We start from the raw sequence: 16,880 nt of genomic DNA on the forward strand, positions 1-16,880 counted from the left end.
CTGAGCAGTTAGAGAAAGGGAACAAACAACTGGGGGAAATACTACCACCTGTTTATGTTGACTTTTACCAAACAGGACTGGCCACCAGCTGTTGAGGGGTTTGGGAGAAGCTAAGGTGGCAAGAGGAAAGTTGAAACAGGAAACTCAGACTGAAGCTAGTTCTCGGCTTTTTGCCTGTTTGGCGGCGGGGTTGGGGGTGGGGTCCCAAGGAAGCATAGGACCAATTCTCAGATGGCCAAGAGGCAAAGGCAATATAATGCACCCTGCATGCACGGAGTAACACGTAACACGTAACTGTTAGTTGCTTACTCTGTATTCATTTTCCCCTTCTTCAGTGACTGTAACTCGTATATCATTGGGGGAAGTAACGTCCAAGGAAAGGTGACATTTCTTGGCCTTTATAGTGAGCTGCTGTCACGTGACTGAGTTCTGGAAATGTTGAGTGTGATTTCCAGGAAGACTCTTTAAAGGGTGCTGACTCAGCTGGGTTTGCCCATTTTGTCCTCGCCCTCTTTTCTTCTTCATGCTGCCCGGAATTTCAAAGGACAGCTGATGGTCAAGTGGCTATTTTGGACCATGAGGTGACCCTAAGAGAGACGCACTTCTTGTTCAAGTTTTTGCTGATTTGGGTTTCTGTTAAGCATACAGTCAAGGCCCATCCTAACTAAGTTGGCTCAATAAATAATTCTCGGCACTCATGTAACAAAGTCTTTGTATCCTCCAAAGCATGGTCAGTTCTGTTGCCTAATTCTAGCTTTCCAACGACAGTGTGAGAAGGCTGTGGGGCATGTGTTCTGTCAGTTCTGTGAGAGGAGGAAACGAGCTGGAGCAGAGCAAGTCTTGGCCAACGCAACACCACTGGCCACTTGGAGAGCAGCAGGCTTTGAAAGCCAGGTTCTCTCTCACCCCTAGGATTTTAAAAGCATGGTGACAGATTTCCTTTAAAAATGATTTTGATTGGGGGCGGCTGGGTGGCTCAGTCGTTAAGCATGATCCCAGGGTCCTGGGCTTGAGCCCCGCATCGGGCTCCCTGCTCGGCGGGGAGCCTGCTTCTCCCTCTCCCACTCCCCCTGCTCGTGTTCCCTCTCTCACTGTGTCTCCCTCTGTCAAATAAATAAATAAAATATTAAAAAAATGATTTTGATTGGTTAAGTAGTGGTTATTTTTAAAAGCAAGCATCTGAGGACAACTCATCTCTTCTGTCAAAAGGAAGAACGTCAGACTTCTTCCACGTTGCCTCCAGAATGCCACCGCTACATTAACATGAATTACGGCTCAGTGTATTGTTATGCCACATTAAAAGAGTTGAACTCTCAAACAGGCTAAGACACATTTTGAATAAGCAATTAGTAAAATGAATGTGTTAATGTTTTAAAAGCATAACAGTCTTGATGATTAATGTGGAGTTGACAAAGTCTTTAAGATGAAAAGGCAGAGGTAGGACTTTTTTTCATTACAATGCAGGGAAAATTGAATGAGGTGGATTCAACATAGAAAAGTTTTAATGAGGCAAGTGTCAAGCAAGCATATCAACTTCTTCAAAAACAAAGAAAATCTAAAAGTTTAATTACAAAAACACTTGTACAGAAAACTTGGCATTTCAACAGTTCCAAACACATGTACACAATTTTTCCCCTAAAATTTAATGTTGTCAGAAATAAAACACTTTGTTTTACTTTCCTCAGCTGCTCCTTGTGTTTTAATGAAAGAGAAAAAGAGATCTGTAACAGAATAGGGAACAAGTTATTTCTTGAGAAGAACCTGTAAGTGTGCAGGAGTATCTACAAGTTTACTGGGAAACATGAATTAGGTACCACGTTAGCCTGTAACCTCACTTACCACCTCCTAGTTGAGCAACACAGACCTACTTTACAGAATCTGACAGTTTCGTGGCAGCAGAATCCCAGCCACCAGAGTCAGGCGTGTAGTTCCTGGGAGAGGCAGTATTTCAAAAGCAGGCTGCATATTTTGTGAAAATGGTTTCAGAGTGTAGGCTCTTGCAAGATCTGGGGCATTCCTGAATATGCTAATGTTTCAAGTCAATGTCAGATGTCCTAGCCAGAGTCTGGAGAATGATAATCTTCGGACCAAGTTATAGTCTTTCCTGCTCAACAGTGCTGCTAACAAAGGGGCACAAAACTGACACAAAAGAGAAACAAATATCAGGAGGAAAGAAAAAGGAGACCAAGTGTCTGGCAGAAGGCAGATACAAACTTCCAGAACTGGCTTGGCTGTCTTTCTGCCACACACAGGGTGTTCTAGCTTGGACTGAGCAGGCAAGGAGGCTGAGAAAAGTGACAGGAACAGCAGGTGAGGGCAGGAAAACAGGAAAATACAGAACAAAGCAGGCTAGGCTTATGGTGACAGATAATGCTGGGCTCTTATTCTAAGAAGTTGCCAAGCAGTGGTGTGTGGGCTTCAGTGCATGGAAATTCGATGTATGCTCACATAACATTTTTTTAAAAAGGTTGTTTTTGTTATTTTATTTCCTTTGGGCTAATAAAGAAATCAGGTAAGGAGATGCTGAGAAGACAGGATGGTGCAACAACACGACAGGGGGTTTCTGGCTTGTACCCTGGCTCATGAGCAGATTGTGAGGGGGACACACTTCCACCTGCTTCAGTGGCATGGTGCCTAGACAATGGGCTCAGCATGCCCCACTTTGGTTCCAAAGATCTCAGCTGCAACTGTCAGCCTTGTGCTCTAGAGCATCAAAACAAAACACAACAAAACCCTGAGGTGAGACTCAGAAACCTCTCTTCCCCTTTGGTGTTAAAAGAAAAAAAAATCACTTCCTAAGAGGGGAAAAGGAAGGGAAGCCTGTCCTTTTGCTGTTGATTTGCAGTTGTGGCTGCAGAGAGAAGACGAATTCCTCTGTGCCCTTGCTTGTCAGCTCAAGAGACGCTTTTGAACATTCCACCTGTCCCTCTCCTTGCATCAGTATACCTAAAGCAGACAGGGATTCCCTCAGTTCTCACTCATGATAAACTTTGGGGTTCTTTTTTTTTTTCAATGCCAAATGAGAAACTACTTTTCCCATTCTCTCCTGTTTGCCAATGACCTTTTCCTTAGCAAAAATGCTCCACAAGACATCGCCAACAGATGGGAACAGAGAGCCTTGCTGGGGCTGGGACACAGTGTCTGTGCAGGAGCAATGCTCAGGAAACAGCAGGCAGTGGCAAGGAGGAAGGAAAGAGCATTCTCCTTCAGGGCAGCAATCACAAAGCCTTGGTGAGGGCTGGCACCCACTGAGCACCGTGTGGGGTCAGAAACACAGCTTCCCTCCACAGGGCACTGTCGACAAGAAGCTCCTTTCTTTGGAGTCACAGCAGGACAATGATGGGAGAAGCCTGGGCCTGTCCAATGAGAGAGGCTCTCCTTCAGAGCCCTGCTGAGCAACAGACCCCAGAGGTCAGAAAATGGAGATGTCAAACTTGGAGGGGGTGAAGGAAATAAAAAATCACCCCCAAAGATATTAAAAAAAAAAAAAAAGTGACAGCTAGGTAAGAAAGCCGGAGCCACTGGGAAAGGGTCCCGTGTGAAGTGGAGCAATGAGAAGGCTTCCCTTCTGCTGCAGGAGTGGTCAGGGTCAGGGTGGCCGGTGGGCAGAATCTATGCAGACCCACTTTATCAGAAGGAAATGCAGATGACAGGAAACCGAAGACCCGGGAGAGTGGGTGTACGCTTTCAAAGCTGCACAAAGACGGTTCCACAGAAGTGCATATCCACGTTCCTCTAGCTGCTCTCTCATACGCTTCCCGGGGTGAAGGCATTGAACTCCTAACTGACAGTGCTTTCCCAAGCAGAGCAAATGGTACTCCCTCTCTGCCTCCACTCAGTTCAAATTTCCATGGATGGCTTCTCATTCCTCACAAGTAAAACCACTTACAGAACATCATGGAGCTCTAAGACCTGTAGGATTGGGAGGGAGAAAAACAATGAAGATACCAAAAAGGTAAGCACTGATCAGATATGTTAGAGCTCTGGGTTAAAAAGAAAAATGCTCTGTTCTATTTCTGGTAGGGTTGAGATGAGGAGCAGGGTGCGTGTAAACAAAAGAGCTCATAAAGCTGCAAGCAGACAAGCTCACTGAGATGTTTTAGATAACATTTCAATGAAACATGGCCCAGCTCCAGTTCAGCAACAATGGGGAGGTAGGAAAATCGTCAGCCCAACACAGAAAAGCAACTATCAGGGCCAAATCTGATGATAGAAAATTAGTACTCCATTTTAGTCCAAAGAATGTATAACCAATCAAAACCAATTTTCTTCAAGCATAAATCTAAAAATCTTGGCATGTATATAGAAATGTATTGTGTGCACAGGATCAATATATTTTCTTACATTGCTAAAAAAGTAATTGCATATGAAAGGGTTTTTTTTTTCCTCAATTCCTCAAAAAGCCGAATATTTTTCATTTGGTTAAACTGAAATCAAGTAACATGGATTTTGACAGTTTATGTGACATGGTCACCTCACCTCTCAATGTGAAATTGCCCCCACGGTTTCCTCCCAGCCCTACTTTCTTCCTAAGCACCAGTTAGTCACAGAGAAAGGTGGCAGCTGGGGCAAGTCTTTCATTGTACGTCCATAAAAATGATTTTTAAATGGGCTGATCAAAATTTTATAACATTATAATTATTGGATTGTAAGTTCTTCTGTTTGCTTCCTATTTATCTTAATGCTCACATTCCAAGGTTTTTTTAGTGCTTTCCCCTTACATCTGCCCCCACTCCTTATAGCAATGTTTTAGAAACCCCACTGAACCAGAATTTAGGTATATGCATTCTAGTCCTGGATTCTGCACTCATCTATTTAGATATTTTTCAGGCAAGAAATTTCACCTCTCTGGGACCCAGTTTCTTCGTATGTAAAATGTTGGGATTTCTAAAGATCCCTTCCAGCTCTAATATGCTCCTAAAACTGTAGGACACTGACTTCCCTTCACTCACTGGCTCCTGACAGTGGATGAAACCTTTGCCAAGCTCACGTCAGAGTAATTAATTGCACCACGAATGCTGGGGACATCAGGCCTATCTGTCTGTACATATTTGTATAATGAGACTAAGCTAGTATTAATCACAGTCTTAATAATTGTTTCATTTGACAGTTTCGAGGGGTGTGGGGAACTAGATTGTAAGAATCTGTAGTAATAAACACGGTTCCCATTTCAGGTATTGCTTTTTTCAAGAGCAAAATATAGGTTCTTAACATTCTAGGCTTTCAACGACACCTCTGAAAGCCGATACTACAGTTTATATCCTGAGATAGGCAAAGCTTTAGGAGAGTCTTACTGGCAAAATGCTCAAAATAGAAAACCACTTTTGACTCAAAACTTGCAATAACTGCCCTATACCTACGTGAGGAGACACGTTATCAATTACTGTGTTCTTTCCCAATCTTCTACAGTTTCTCCGGGCTCTCTCTTTTCAAGCTTACAAGAGTGCTAATTGAAAACACCATGTGAAAATGAAAAGGATGATGGGCTTCTGAAAATCCCAGGCCTAGATTTACAAGCTGTTCCCTTCATAAACAGCAGCGGTAATGCCACTTCTTTATCCTGTAGGGAGTCCAGCCATCTCTTAGAAGTGCGGTCTGTTCCATCTGGCTACCCGCTAGAAGGATGGTAATCCTTCCCCCATCAGAACACGGCTGAGGCTAAAGTATAATCAATTGTCTTGCAGGGTTACCGTCCAATGGCATGGCCGAGGAGAGACTACTGCTTTTGTCTCTGCTAGCAGATGTTGCCTCATTAGACAAAGAACCATGGGTTTTATTTATTCTTACACATTTTGCTCAAGGTCCAAACCATGCTAGAATATGAATATGTATATGAGTGCACTCATGTACCTGCGGGACAAATAAATAAAGATTCAAACCCACGACTGGCCATTGTAAGGAGCATATCCTGCTGTCCACTTTTGGTTTTCTACCCATATATGGCCACCTCACCATATGGTCCTAGGATTTCCACGGTTTATATATCTGTAGGCATTGACGTGCAGACCAAAGGGATGTCAGTTCTGTGGGATGGCATACTACAGGGCACCCTAGCTCTAGGAATTTAAGTGAACACATACGAGTTCTATTTAAGAAATGACACCTGATGACTCACCATTAGTAGCCAAAAAGTTTATATGAGCAGAGACTTTCTAGAAATGTACTTTTTTTCTTTTCTAAGAGGACATAACACATACTGCTAGTCATTTGTTGAATATATTTTAGAAGACTTATTTTCTCTCTCCTCTCTTTTTTGCTATTTTTTAAATCGATTTAAAGTCTTTTTAGTTTTTATTTTATAAGTAATCTCTGGACCCAACGTGGGGCTGGAACTCATGACCCCAAGATCAAGAGTTGTGTGCTCTTCTGACTGAGCCAGCCAGGTGCCCCCATCCCCCCTTTTTTTAAAGTCTAAATCTCTTTAAACAGGGCAATAACTGTTTCACTGTAAGGATACTCCACAGTGACACTGAACATACAATAGTTACTCTGATATTGAGTGCTGAATGTAAAGCTTCTTACTTACATAGGTTTATACACATGTGATGTCTCAGTGACTGCTGTTGTAAGTTATCATCAGTATTTTCCAGGGAAAAGGAAGCTTAACAATTAAGTGATATTTATTTTGTTCTAAGTGCTGTTTTGGGGGTGATTTCCTCTAAGCTTCTCATTCACTCTTCAAAACCCGTTGGGAAACTAACACCGGAGAATACAGCTAATAGCTAACGAAACTGGAATGGAAGTTCAACCACAAAAAAATCATGCTCTTTCCATTAAACCATGCTGAGGCATGCATGAGAAAGAACTCTTTTCTAACATTATTTACTACATTTAGTAACCATGTAACAGTAATTTTAATCAAGTCTCCAACTCATTTATTTGATGTAATGCCAGGGTTTTGGTAGCATTGAGAAAGTCTACTGCCTTCTTATTTTTGATGATGTGTTGGCACATACCTATCGCATCAGTGAGCACTCACCATTCCCTAACGATCAAGCCTGTTCACAACTTCTCGAACTGTAGCTATGAAGTTTTCATTGTCTTGGGGATTAGCTAAAATAATACTGTGCAGTCTGTTCATATATGAGTCAATCGTGTCCACTGTAGGTGTTTCTCCACTTCCTGAAGTGAGATAAGGAGAGAAAGTAAGAAAATCCTCCCTATTCAGTTCAAGCATAGGGCACAAGCATGCCACACTTGGTCTGCTCCACAGATAAGATTTTCATTTCAGAGGAGAGACTTTGAGACCTCAAAGCAATGAAATTAATCCATATATCCTGAATAAAAAGATGGGCTATGTAATTGTTCTACAGTATATACGAGTAGCTGCATATAACAAAAAGTTACAGACTCTCCCTGCTTTCTGCTGTGATTATCCTTCACAGGAAAGAGGATATAAAAAATACTAGTGTTTGTTTTCCTCTTCCTTCCCATTAAATAACAAAATTACAAAGCGAGCAAACATATATAAGAAAAATGCTCTACTCAGGATTTATTACTCAGTTTCCATTATTCTGAATATCAAATTAAACTTAATAGAAAGGAAAGTAAATTACATTAAAATATAATTGGAGAAAATTTTAAATGACCAGAGAGCCCGAAATTTTGGATGTTGGCAGCCAATACTGAGATACTATTACAAGACCCACAGAAACCTCTGAGGGAAGAAAACCCTTATTTTATTGATTTTCCTCTTGGTGGGGAGCCTTCAGCCTCACCCCACTAATACCAACACAAGACAGCACCCGCTCCCTTCCCCACCACCGAAATGCTCAGGTAAGGGTGACATTACCAGGCAAGGGCATGCTGGCAAAGCTGCTGGTCAACACCTGCCGCAGGGTCTCCAGGTGCTGCTGTAACACGGTGTTGCGGCTCCGCTCCTGGATCACATCCACCTCCAGCTTCTCCACTGCTGTGCGCATGCTCTCCACGTGCTTTTGCAAGGCTGCATTCCTCTCCTCAAACTCCATGTTGGATTTCCGAAGCTGGCGGAGCTCGGCCTCCCGAGCTGAGGACACACCCCACCGCACAGAACACGTAGCACCAGGAGTCTCCGAGGATTCCCAGAGACTCTTACAAGGAAGTTCTGCTTAGCTGTCTCTAATTAGCTACCCCACCTCATCTCCCTATTCTCATTATAGCCTTCCAGATAGCAATTTCAGCAATAAAATGCCTGGTTCCCCAGAGCTATTTTAATTCTTAAAGCTGGTCATATTCCTACTTAAGATTGCAAGGAACAGTTGTAATTCTCGGCATTTCTGTTTATTTTGTTTTTTAAAACTGTGCAATGAGAAGGCTGAGGGGCTTTACAGGGGCATCCTGGGAGACTGTGCAAGCACAGCTGTGGGTCTCCATCTTTACTGCAATGGGGTCAGCTTTGCTTTTACTTATTTTATATTCTGGATGTCTGTGTAAGCTTTTGTTTATACAAAGGGTTTCAGGCTAAGAGTCTGAAAGCAACTGAATTAGTGATGCACATTTATTTCCCTTGATCCAGAGACTAAAGTAGCTTTGACAAAACTGGCCTAGCTTTCCTTCACTGGTTTTTGAGTAACTACCCTCACTACAGAGTGAAATGGGAACAGTTTTCTCCTTCCAGACCAGTCCTAAGGTCAGGAATATCAATACTGCTGCTTTTGAGCAATGAATCCCCCCTGAGAATGAAACCCCCTGTCACAAACCTGAGGAACACAAAATGATACTTTGGTAATTACCTTTGCTGTGGTTCAAGAATTCCTCTGTAAATATAGGAATGTCAAAAACAGACCGTTCCTTTACCTCTGTTTCTTTCTGTGAATTAAGAGTAACAAGACTGTTAATTCTTTTTTCCTTTTTAAAGATTTTATTTATTTATTTAAGAGAAGGAGGGAGAGGCAGCACAGAGGGAGAGGGAGAAGCAGAGACCCCGTGGAGCAGGGAGCCCGATGCGGGAACTCGATCCCAGGACCCTGAGATCATGACCTGACTGGAAGGTAGACACTTAACTGACTGAGCCACCCAGGCGCCCGGTTAATTCTTTTTTCTCCCCTTTTTTATTGAAGTAGAGTTGACACACAATGTTACATTGGTATCAGGTATACAATGTAGTGATTCCACAAGTCTATACATTATGCTGTGCTCACCAAAGGGTAGCTATCACCCGTCATCATACAATGCCATTACAATACCACAAACTATATTCCCTAGGTTGTACCTTTTATCCCTGTGACCTATTCATTCCATAACTGGAAGACTGTACCTCTCACTCCCCTTCACCCACTTTGCCTAACCCTCTGCCCCCATCCCTCTTGTAATCATCAGTTTATTCTCTGTATTTAGGGGTCTGTTTCTGCTTTTTGTCTTTCTTTTTTTTTTTAAGACTCCATGTATAAGTGAGATCATATGGTATTTGTCTTTCTCTGACTTATTTTACTTAGCATAATACCCTCTAGATCCATGTGTTGTCACATATAGCAAAATTTCATTATTTTTTATGGCTAAGTAATATTCCACTGTATGTATGTATGTATCTATATATAGGGGTGTGTGTGTGTGTGTGTGTGTGTGTGTATCTTCTTCATCCCTTCATCTATTGACGAACAGTTGGGTTGCTTCCATATTTTAGCTATTGTAAATAATGCTGCAATAAACATAGGGGCGCATATATCTTTTCAAATTAGTGTTTTCACAAAACTGTGAATTTTTGTTTTTAAGTAATCTCTAAGCCCAATGTGGGGCTCAAACTCATGACCCTAAGATCAAGAGTCTCATGCTTCATCGACTGAGCTAGGCAGATGCCCTACAAAACAGTTAACTTTTTTTTTATATTTATTTATTTATTTGACAGAGAGAGAGAGCCCGCACAAGCAGGGGAAGCAGCAGAGGGAGAGGGAGAAGCAGGCTCCCTGTGAGCAGGGGAGCTTAATCCCAGGACCCTGGGATCATGACCTGTGCCGAAGGCAGACGCTTAATCGATTGAGCCACCCAGGTGCTCCCAAAACAGTTAATTCTTAAATAGAAGCTAAATTAAATAGGTAAGGACTGAAGGCCATGTCTTCCTTACAGAAACAGTTGGGTGAGCAGGAATCAGTTCAGGTGGAGGTGTGAGGGAAATGTATTCATCTTTTCATTGGAATCAGGCTTTCACAGAGCTCAAGCAGGTTAAGTATTCAGTTTTCTCAGGTGTACGATTGCTGTGCAATGAGAAACCTTAAAACAAACCTACATAGGGGCGCCTGGATGGCTCAGTCAGCTGAGCGTTCAGCTCTTGATTTCTGCTCAGGTCATGATCTCAGGGTCCTGAGATCGAACCCCAAGTTGGGCTTGGTGCTCAGTGCAGAGTCTGCTTGTCCCTCTTCCTCTGCTCATCCCTCCCGTGCCTGCGCTCTTTTTCTCTCTCTTTCATAGATAGATAAAATCTTAAAAAAAAAACAAACCTACATAAATTTCCCTAATGGAGAATTTGGAAGCCATTTCTTAACTCTGCTTTGAACAGTCAACAGTATACAGCTGTGCAAGTGGTTGAGGCAGGAATAGAAAAAGGGAATTTCTAGGTGTTTTTTCAGTTGCTTCTGTTATGCATGTAAAATGCTTTGAGATAGGGCTGTCCATTCTAAGTTTGCAGAATGGACAATAAGAACTCTGCCAACCATGAGCAATAATAATGGCATTCTATCGGCACTACCACTTTACTTATTTAGGGGGCAGCCTATATAATTGGGGATCTTTTAGATTTTCTTCAAACATAGGGAAAAACAAAACAAAATCAAGAAGTCAGAAATAAGTAGGCTTTAAAAATGAGAAAAGTGAGGGATTATGTGAGATAGAAAATAACAAAGCCTAAAATTAATTCGCTAATTTGGTGAATTTAAAATAAAATTAAAAAAATAAGGCCTCACAAAATTACTGCAAAATATATCCCACGATGACCCTTAAGAATAAAGTCAATTTCAAGATGCTTTGGCTGCCATTTCTACAGTGAATTTGAAGTTGAAAGCATTAGGAATATAAATCATAAGTGTACTGGCACAGTGTTTAAAATCTTGCATAATATAAGATGGTAAAGACAACAGTGGAAAAATGAGTATTGAAGAAATTGTTAGTGAAATCTGACGATTCCAAAACCTTTATAACATAAAGAACAGTAAAAAAGCAAAACAAAACAAAACAAAAACTAAAGGCATTGCTATAAAAATATGTTTAAAGCCAGAGATAGAATATATCTTTCCTACTCTTGCCACCACTAGTCTCTTATCTTTGAACACAAATATGATCTGGTGCCCAGTAGAAAGCTAAGCAGTTAACAGTCTATGAGGGGATTCTGACGGCCAAGCTCCTATTTTCATACTGGCATCTGCCTTGTCAGGGGGCTGGGCTGTGTGAACAGCCTGCCAACAGCAGCTGATCAAGAGAGCCATCTAAGATGTTAAGTCTCAAAAACTATGTATTTACTTGAAGAAATTTTCTTAGCACTTAATTTTTATCTTTTTACCTCTTAAAGAAGGCAAGCAAAGTTTCCCAGAGCAATTTAAAAATAAACAATAAAATTATCAGTGAAAGCCCCAATTTCAACATGTAAAGCTCTACCTTGGGCCAGTTCCTAGTGGTTTCAAAGAGAACCAAAGTATGGGCAAGGAGAGTTGGTGCCAGAAGGGATACTAGACATATTTCATGGTGGCTTTCTCTTGATTCTGCAGGCTTACATACGCTTTAACCCTGCTACTGGGTTGCTAGAGGAAAACAGAAAACTTACGATGTACAATTTCAACATGAACAAAGTATAATAAATGTAAGGCCACAAATGACTTCATACAGTCTTCTGACTTTATCGTCCTACCTTTGTCAGTCTCCTACTTAACTGCACAGGCTCATATGAGATTAGTCACCTAGTCCCAGGTCTGAATATCCGCCCCTGAGATGGGGAGGGAGGGATGCTTGGATCCCATTACCATGGTACCAAGAGCCCTCTCCACGTCCCCCGACTCTCCTCAGACTGGTAATGCTCTTCTCCTCTTTGCCAGAGTGGCCAGACCAAGCTAACTACATAAGCATAGAGAACAGCAGCTTGCAGGCACATTAACACACTGCCCCTTGGTACAAATTCTTAGAGTGCAAAATAAGAAACACGAAAGCAATGAAATGAAACGGTTCAGTCTCTGAAAGGCAACAGAAATTCTACTTAACGGAAGAGTGGTAATAAAAACCATCAGCACTCTCCCATTACTGAGTACATTACTCGGCATGGAGAGGATCCTCCTGGGGGCTCGGATATACTTAAGCCTGTTCCAAGGATCGCTCAAGGGATTAAAATCATAAGGATTTCATTACCTCTTCATTGAAAGGGTCTAATTTGTTCAGGCTGAGTGTCATTTTCTCATTTCTCATAAATTAAAGGAGAAACAGAATTATTGTTTCTATCTTGGTCCTCACTTGGGATGTAGACCCTTTCTTGAGAGTAACACTAGTTGACTCCTGTGTCTAGAGGGCTGGCTTTTGATCTGAGAGGAGCAAAAACGCTCTTCACTTTGGTTTTTCATTCTATATATTGAGTGGAGGGTAAGAGAACAGAGGCTCTTTTGAACTGAACCTATTTTGCTGTGATCTAGAATTTCATAGAATGTGACAGGCTTCTCTCAAGCCCTTACTTTAGGGAACACTCTCAATACCGTGTAGCAGGCTGAGTGCCCCACCGCCGTGCTCGACACCCCAGTGGCTCTCAGGTCAGCATTTCCCTAGCTCTGGCACACACCTGCCAGCACCTGCCGGGGTAGCAGTGTTTTAGGAATCCAAGTTCCAGTTAGGAATGTCATTGGTTTCTTTTCTGCATACAAACAAAATAATCTGTCTTAACTGGCAACAAATTTGGGGACATCCCCAGCAACCAGGCCCATTTTCACTTTCAACACCAGTTTGTTCCATGTAGCATGCATGTGCAACCAAGAATGCCAGACGGGGATACAGAGGCCTGCATTTCATTTCACTCACACTTCTGTCTCTAATTCAATAAGTGATTCTGTGGAAGTTCTTTCCTGTCTTGGGCAAATCATTTTTCTCACCCGTAAAATGGGAGGGGGGGGTTGGTCAGTTCAGAGAATTTCTGATGTTCTTAGTATTTTGAAGTGAGCTGGAAGACTATTCTATGCTTGTCATTTTACTCCTAATAGGATAAGTAAAGGGAAATAAACACGTATTTAGAATTTGTGACGTTTTAGGCACTTTGCAAGATACTTGCTCTTTTATTAACTTACTCATAACTCTGCTCAAGCCATTTCACCAACCTCAAGGTGTCCCTCACAAAACCTGGGACATCTTTAAGGTCTGATTCAGTTCTTCCTTTCCATGGGCTTCCCTGTGGCTGCTTTTCATTCATAGCGCTTTCTTATTTTTCTGAACCATTATGCTAAGAAATTATACGTAAGGAAATCACTGTGTAACTATGTTAAAAAACTCCAACTAGTTCTTTTTTAATTGCAATTGTTTTGAAATTACCTAGTTTAGGAAAGACAGTAGTCAACAAAAAATAAAAACTGATAAAGTGAGGGACATTAATTGGGTCAATAACCTTGATAAGAGAGCTTTATCCTGATGTGAGCATAGCAACAGACAGATTTACAGAGCCTACTGTATACACATTTGAGAAACTACTGTTGGCTCTCCATCTACTCTCTCCTTGTTTTCCTTTGATTTCACATGTGTCTAATCCTAAGACAGGGAAATCACACAGAGACTGATTCCTTTTCATAAATCATAGAAATTCATACCATGCTAAAATCATGTAAATAAAAATAAGTTTCATTTAATAAATAAAAAGCCTCATTTGATAAAGAGCTTCATTTCTCAAATCATCAGCAGCAGCTTCTGTGACTGAGTAAATCTACTAAATCTTTCCTGACTAAAACTATCAGCCTTACTAAAGACAAAATGCCACATATAATTTGGCCAGCAAAATTCATAGTGATGAAAGGAGTTGTAGACTAGAAAATGTGAGATCTAATGTTTTAGATTATTGTCCAAATTCTCTTCTGTAACCATTAAGGATAGAGAAGTTATAAAGGATGCTTAATAAGGGAAAAAAAGAATATGGAAATCTCATGATATTGGTAGGCGGGCACAGACAAATAAAAGGAGAACTAAGTAATTATACAAGTATCTGGCAATATGGAAAGCTTGCAACACTATTTGATTAGGATTTTATATATAAAGTATACATACAGTTTTTCAAGTAAAAAAAAAATCATAGTATTTCACCCTAATTAGACCACAGAGATGTCATATATCTACATTTACATAGGATTTATTTGAAGAATAAAATGCTTTTATTGTGCTTCTTACTTTCTAATTCATGGATCGTAATCAATCTATTTAACTTGTGAATCTAAATGTTTTCTCTGTTTTCAAGGTCACCAATGCTAAATTACATATGAGAAAACTATAGACCAAAGATAAATAAGTTATTATTTTGAAGAAATTATTTCTTTAAAAAAGTAAATGCACACAAGAGTACAGCAGAAAATTCTTTTTTGTAAATTTCCACTGATATTTCAGCGAATGGGTTTTGTGTAAAAATAAGTATTTATGGAAGACCTCCCAATGCAAGTGCATCATCCTAGGTGGTATGGGGCAGTACAAGATGGAAATTAGATCATGCTTCCTTCAAAAAGATTACAATCCAAGAGTGTGAATAATAGAAGCACTTGAATAACCTCAACACCTTAGCTAGATCAGCTAAGTATGTATGGGAAATAGAGAGAGCTGTGAGGGTTAAAGGAAGTTGGAGGACACAGGAAAAGCTTGAAGGAGGAAATGGAACTTGAAACAGGGCTTGATGGATGGCTAGACTTTTGTGAGGCAGATGATGGGGGAGGGGTAGTGGAAAAAATGAGTGAGAGAGAGAAGTATTTTTGTGAAAGAAGGAATATGAATGCAGGCATGAGCCAGAAACGGATGGGAACCGTGGAAGACAGTGAGCAGTAAAGGTTTTTTTTGTTTGTTTGTTTTGTTTTTTTAAGGATTTTATTTATTCATTTGAGAGAGAGACACATAGAGAGAACACAAGCAGAGGGAGAGGCAGAGGGAGAGAGAGAAGCAGACTCCCCACTGAGCTGGAAGCCCAACATGGGGCTGGATCCTAGGACCCTGAGATCATGACCTGAGTGGAAGGCAGACGTTTAACCATCTGAGCCACCCAGGCGCCCTAGGAGTAAAGGTTTTTAATTACATAGATATACATGGGAAATGTGAGAGTTAAGGTGTTTGGAAAGGGAAGTTGGGACTTGATTATAGAAGACTCAGGGCGCCTGGGTGGCTCAGTTGGTTAAGTGACTGCCTTCGGCTCAGGTCATGATCCTGGAGTCCCGGGATCCAGTTCCACATTGGGCTCCCTGCTCAGCAGGGAGTCTGCTTCTCCCTGGGACCCTCCCCCCTCTCATGCTCTCTCTCTCTAGCTCATTCTCTCTCTCAAATAAATAAATAAAATCTTTATAAAAAAAAAAACAACTCAGACTGCTGAGCTGAATGGGATTTGGTAAGCAATGAAAAGTCACTGAGCATTATAAAGCATGGAATTACCAAAAGTTTTATTTTCTTACAACCATATGTGAACCTTGGGCTACATAATATATTTAAAACTCTCTTTGCCACATAGTCAAGATGCACAGGCCTAAATCCTATTGGTGATAGGCTAAACAAATGGAGGGGAAAAGGCCAGTAAACAAGTAAGTGCCAGTGAGCTAGGAACCAAGATACTGTCCCTTGTGCTCTGCTGACACTTCAGTTGAATAGTTCATTTTAACTGAATGTTGGATTCCCTAAATCACAACTTTCTGAGAGTCAGAGTGAGGTAATCTGATGACGATAAACTACGACCAAGTTATGGCTTTCAGCTGGTCCTTATTTCTACACCTCACTCCAAATTCCAGCCATTTTTAGCATGTCAAGGCAATAAAATTCTTGGATCACAGGAAAGGACTGGAGTTAGGGGTTGCAGTTCAAGGACAGACTCATGATTAGTGTCCGCCATTTAGTAAGAATCTTTGAGCAAAAGCAACTCACCCCATCTGAATTATGGGGTAGGAAATACTCTCATTCATTAAAAAAAAAAAGTCCGATAGCATGACAAACAGCAACATTATTCTAAATAGATACATGATACATAGCGAATTACCTCATGATCATGAGTGGCCTGCCGGGCCGCATCTAAAAATACAAAAGAATAAGAGAACGTTAATTTGAAGAACAAAACAAAACAATAACAAACCCAAGCAAATGAACTGTGCCACACTACAGTTAGTTATAGTCAGACACAAGAGAAACAGCAGACGTAGTTCCTACCTCTGAAGAGAATAGAGTGCAAGAGTGGACAGGAGACGCACGCCAAAGGCTGTTTGCACAACAGACAAGCTGTGGGTGCGGCTTCTTTGGCAATGTCTCCTGAAGAAAGGGAGCTTGAAGCAATACTTGAAGAGTGTGATGAACAATTTTAACAGAGGACAAAAGATCCATGAAGACTGGGGTCTTGGCTATCTTGTTCACTGTTGCATCTTTAATGCCTAGGTGAAAGCCTGATGTATCTCAGGAGGTGCTCACTATGTACTGTTCGAGTACAGGAAATGTGAATGGATGAATGAGAAGGATGGTCACTGTGGGCTGGGAGAAATGGTGCATGAAGGCTTACAGGTGTTAAAGGAAGGCAGGTATGTAGTTTAGTAGACAGACTTTAGAGGCAGAGAAATGCCTAAACTGGGAATTAGAAAAAAACACGCAGGCAACTAAAAAGGGTCTTGGAACACCAAATTGTTTGATACTGGATATGGAAACCTAACTGAAATTTTTAAATGAGAGCAATGTGATTTTAATAAAATTCCAAGGTGCTGTTTGTAAGTGAATGTAGAATACAGAAATGA

The 16,880-nt window shown here is 41.1% G+C and overlaps 1 protein-coding gene across 6 annotated transcripts in view; it reads right to left on the reverse strand.

Annotated features, from left to right (window-relative positions):
* Positions 1–1,484: 1,484 nt before the first annotated feature.
* The window catches only part of HMG20A (high mobility group 20A), a 77,638-nt gene continuing 62,242 nt past the window's right edge, over positions 1,485–16,880 (reverse strand). For all 6 annotated transcript variants that reach the window (XM_073877426.1, XM_025884010.2, XM_025884007.2 and 3 more), the window contains 5 exons: positions 16,142–16,173; positions 8,715–8,790; positions 7,793–8,008; positions 6,980–7,122; positions 1,485–3,912 (listed from right to left, as the gene is read on the reverse strand). In XM_073877426.1, the coding sequence (XP_073733527.1) occupies positions 6,986–7,122; positions 7,793–8,008; positions 8,715–8,790; positions 16,142–16,173 (461 nt within the window). In that variant the 3' untranslated portion in view covers positions 1,485–3,912; positions 6,980–6,985. The remainder of the gene's footprint in view (positions 3,913–6,979; positions 7,123–7,792; positions 8,009–8,714; positions 8,791–16,141; positions 16,174–16,880) is intronic.

The sequence above is a fragment of the Callorhinus ursinus genome, unplaced genomic scaffold, assembly GCF_003265705.2.
Source record: "Callorhinus ursinus isolate GAN/ISIS: 27379988/994484 unplaced genomic scaffold, GSC_fseal_2.0 scaffold25, whole genome shotgun sequence".
Taxonomy (NCBI): Eukaryota; Metazoa; Chordata; class Mammalia; order Carnivora; family Otariidae; genus Callorhinus; species Callorhinus ursinus.